Source organism: Chrysochloris asiatica, unplaced genomic scaffold (genome assembly GCF_000296735.1).
Source record: "Chrysochloris asiatica unplaced genomic scaffold, ChrAsi1.0 scaffold00241, whole genome shotgun sequence".
NCBI classification, from domain to species: domain Eukaryota; kingdom Metazoa; phylum Chordata; class Mammalia; order Afrosoricida; family Chrysochloridae; genus Chrysochloris; species Chrysochloris asiatica.
Window position 1 is genome coordinate 2596271 of NW_006408759.1, and position 3216 is coordinate 2599486.

At 35.4% G+C, this 3216-nt stretch overlaps 1 protein-coding gene across 1 annotated transcript in view; it reads left to right on the forward strand.

Annotated features, from left to right (window-relative positions):
• NUF2 (NUF2, NDC80 kinetochore complex component) overlaps positions 1–3216 on the forward strand; it is a 47478-nt gene that overhangs the window by 17667 nt on the left and 26595 nt on the right. The window contains exon 8 of the mRNA XM_006873431.1: positions 1027–1089. Coding sequence (XP_006873493.1) covers positions 1027–1089 — 63 coding nt within the window. The remainder of the gene's footprint in view (positions 1–1026; positions 1090–3216) is intronic.

Below are 3216 nucleotides of genomic sequence, written 5' to 3' on the forward strand. Positions count from 1 at the left end.
CAGCCAGAGTGCTCCTTGGAGGCCAGGATGGCTAAGCTTCATCTCTCCTACTTTGGACATATTATCCAGAGGAAACAATCGTTGGAGAAGGATGTCATGCTGGGTAGGGTGGAGGGTCAGAGAAAAAGAGGGAGACCTCTAACGAGATGGATCTGCCAGGTGGCATCATTGATGGACTCAAGTGTGGCAGCAGTAGTGAGGATGGCCCAGGATCAGACATTGTTTTGTTCTGCTGTGCATGGGGTTGCTATGAGTCGGTTCTGACTCGATGGCACCTGACAACAAAACAACAACATGGTTTGTCAGCCACCATGGTTTATTTGTGTTGCAAAGGTATGTACTATCTTCTTGATAACAATTTTTTAGCATTTCCTTATATCTGATGCAGCTGTTCATAAATTCTGCATTGAGGCACCATAACACTGTAGCAAATCCTCAGGATATTTTAAGTTTTCAAAGAAAGCAGTACAATTATCAGCATCTATCAGCTACTGTTTAAACAACTGTCTCTAGATGGTTCACATTTTCAACATTAGATCATACTACCTTCCTTTCAAAGACACTCTTTGTGAAGCTGGATTTTTGGTGTTTGCTGTGATATAAAGTGCATGGAAATGAGGACACGTGTGCAATCTGATTTTAAGGTTTGAAAGTTTATATTGTGCCCAGTAGATACATACTTGCTTATATAGTAAAAGTTGTATAGTGACAGTACATACTACCTGTGAACCTGTTAGGAAGTTGTGATTATTGAAGAATAAAATTATTTTTTTTTCCAATTTAGATGTGTATTATTTTTCAATTGGCTGGGAGATAGGAGACTGTTAGGATATAAATGCTTAACATAGTTATCTGGACTCAATAAAGGAACTGAGATATTTCTTTTGACATTGTAAACAGAGAAAGTTTAAAAATCTCTGTTCTAATCCATTTAATTATTTTATGAACAGAAAGCATGGAGTGGATCAATCTTAACTTTTTTGGAATTATTACAAAACAGTTGTTTGTTTGTTTGTTTTTTCTTAGATAGTGCTGCAAGAAGGGAATTCTCAAAAGAAATCAGATATTTCAGAGAAAACCAAGCGTTTGGTAAGCATCCTTCCATTTAACCAGCAGCTAAGGTTTGGCTATATTGCGTGAAGGAGGAGTATTTTAACTGTGGGTCAAGTATGGTCAAGTCTTTCCCTTTTTTATGCCTTCAAAATGGAAATAACTTTTACCCCTAACAAAATATAATAAATAATTATTCTTTTAAAATTATATAAACTATGAAATATATGAAGAAAGTAAAAGTCACTTGGAATTTCACCACACAATCTGATGTATATCAAAAGAGTTCATTTCTCTATGCAAATATATGAGAGGGCTTCCAAAAATTAATGGGAAATGGAATTAAAACATATTGGAAATGCTTCACGAATTTTTTGAAGCTTTCTTGTATACGTGTGGAATTTTATATAAATTATTTTACGATCTACATATTTTCAAACCTGCTTTTTTTTTTTTTCTCCTACAACAATATACTGCAGAGAGCCATTATGTCCATAAAGATCCTCATTATTTTAGTGGCATATGAGAAGATTTTTAAAAGTTCATGGAAAGTGATATTAAAAGTAATGGAAGCCCCCTTGTATATGTATGCACCATAATAGAGATCCTTAATAGAAAGCTTCTAATAACATTCACATTGCTTTTAACTTTTTCCTATTAAACTTAAACAAATATGTAGTGTTTATATATGTGTGTGCTACGAACACACCACATATACATATGCATTTGTGTACCTTACACCTCTTCCTCTTTGGATAAATTCCTAAATGTAACATTTCTGGGTTAAAATTTAGCATATTTCCAAACTAAATTCTCTGTAGATACTAATTTACATTTCTGTTGATATGAGGGAGTACCATTTCCCTGTCAAAACTGAGTATTTTTAGTTTTTTGTTTGTAGGTTTTGGGGGAGTGGTAGTTTGACACTCTTATAAGGAAAAAGTGAAAAAGACAAGGCTTTCTCCTCCCACAAAGATCGACAGCCTTGGAAACCCTATAGGGAGTCGCTTTGAATCGGAACTGACATGATAACACTTAGCAGTAGGGGGATAGATTCCTTCATTTAAATTTTGATTCATCTGTTTCCAGTGACTTTGACTATCTTATTTAATGGCTGTTGGTATTTCTTATTTTGCAAACTACCTATTTATGTACCTTGCTTTTTTAATTTTTAAGAAACTTCTTAAATTAGGAATATTAACTCTGTTTTTCTTTAGAATTCATAATTTTTTTCCTAGTCATAGATTTATGTGTTTATATAATAAAATGTATAGATAAGGCCTTTATGCTTTCTGTCTTTTATTCTGTATGTAGGAAAACCCGTCGTATAATTCAGATTATTATTTGTTTTAATCCCATAGTTTCTCTTTGTACTTTTTATGGCTTATATGTTTGTGTAATAGATTTCTTTTTAGAGCATTTTTGTGTTCACAGAAAAATTGTAAAGTTTCCATTCTTTCTCCTCTATCTACATAGTTTTCTCCTGCCAACATCTTGTCCTGTTTTGGATATCCTATGGATCTGTAGTAAAATCTTATTTTTTTTTACATATTTCTAGTTTCACTGGACAGCTAACCGCTAAGTAGTCAGTAGCTCAAGCTCACTGGCCACTCAGAAACCCAGTACAGGGTCGCTATGGGTTGGAACTGACTTGATGGCACTTAGCAACAACAGTAATAAGCCATTCATTGGAAACCCTATACAGGGTCACTATGAGTCAAATTCCCAAGTACTGACTTGACGGCACTTAACAATAATAACATTGTTATATGCAAAGATCCATGGTAGCACCGTGAGTTAAGCATTGAGCTACTAACCTCAAGGTTGGCAGTTCAAACCTACTAGCCACTCCATAAGAGAAATATGAGGCTGTCTGCTCCCATAAAAATGTACAGTTTCGGGAACTAAAGGAGCAGTACTTTTTTTTTTTTGCTGTTTTATTGTGAGTTATATGATAGTTTAAATGAGAGAACTTTAGTTTTACATTCATTCCACCGTATATCGTTTCATTGCCATGGTTCTAATCCCTTCCATGCATCATCAACCGACCAAAGGGTATACCCTATAAACCCGCCCCCTACACTGCCCCGCGCGCGCCACCCCCCCAGTCTTCAGGATCCAGTCCCTCTCCCTCTCTGGATCCAAAGTCCCCAGCCACTTCATCAC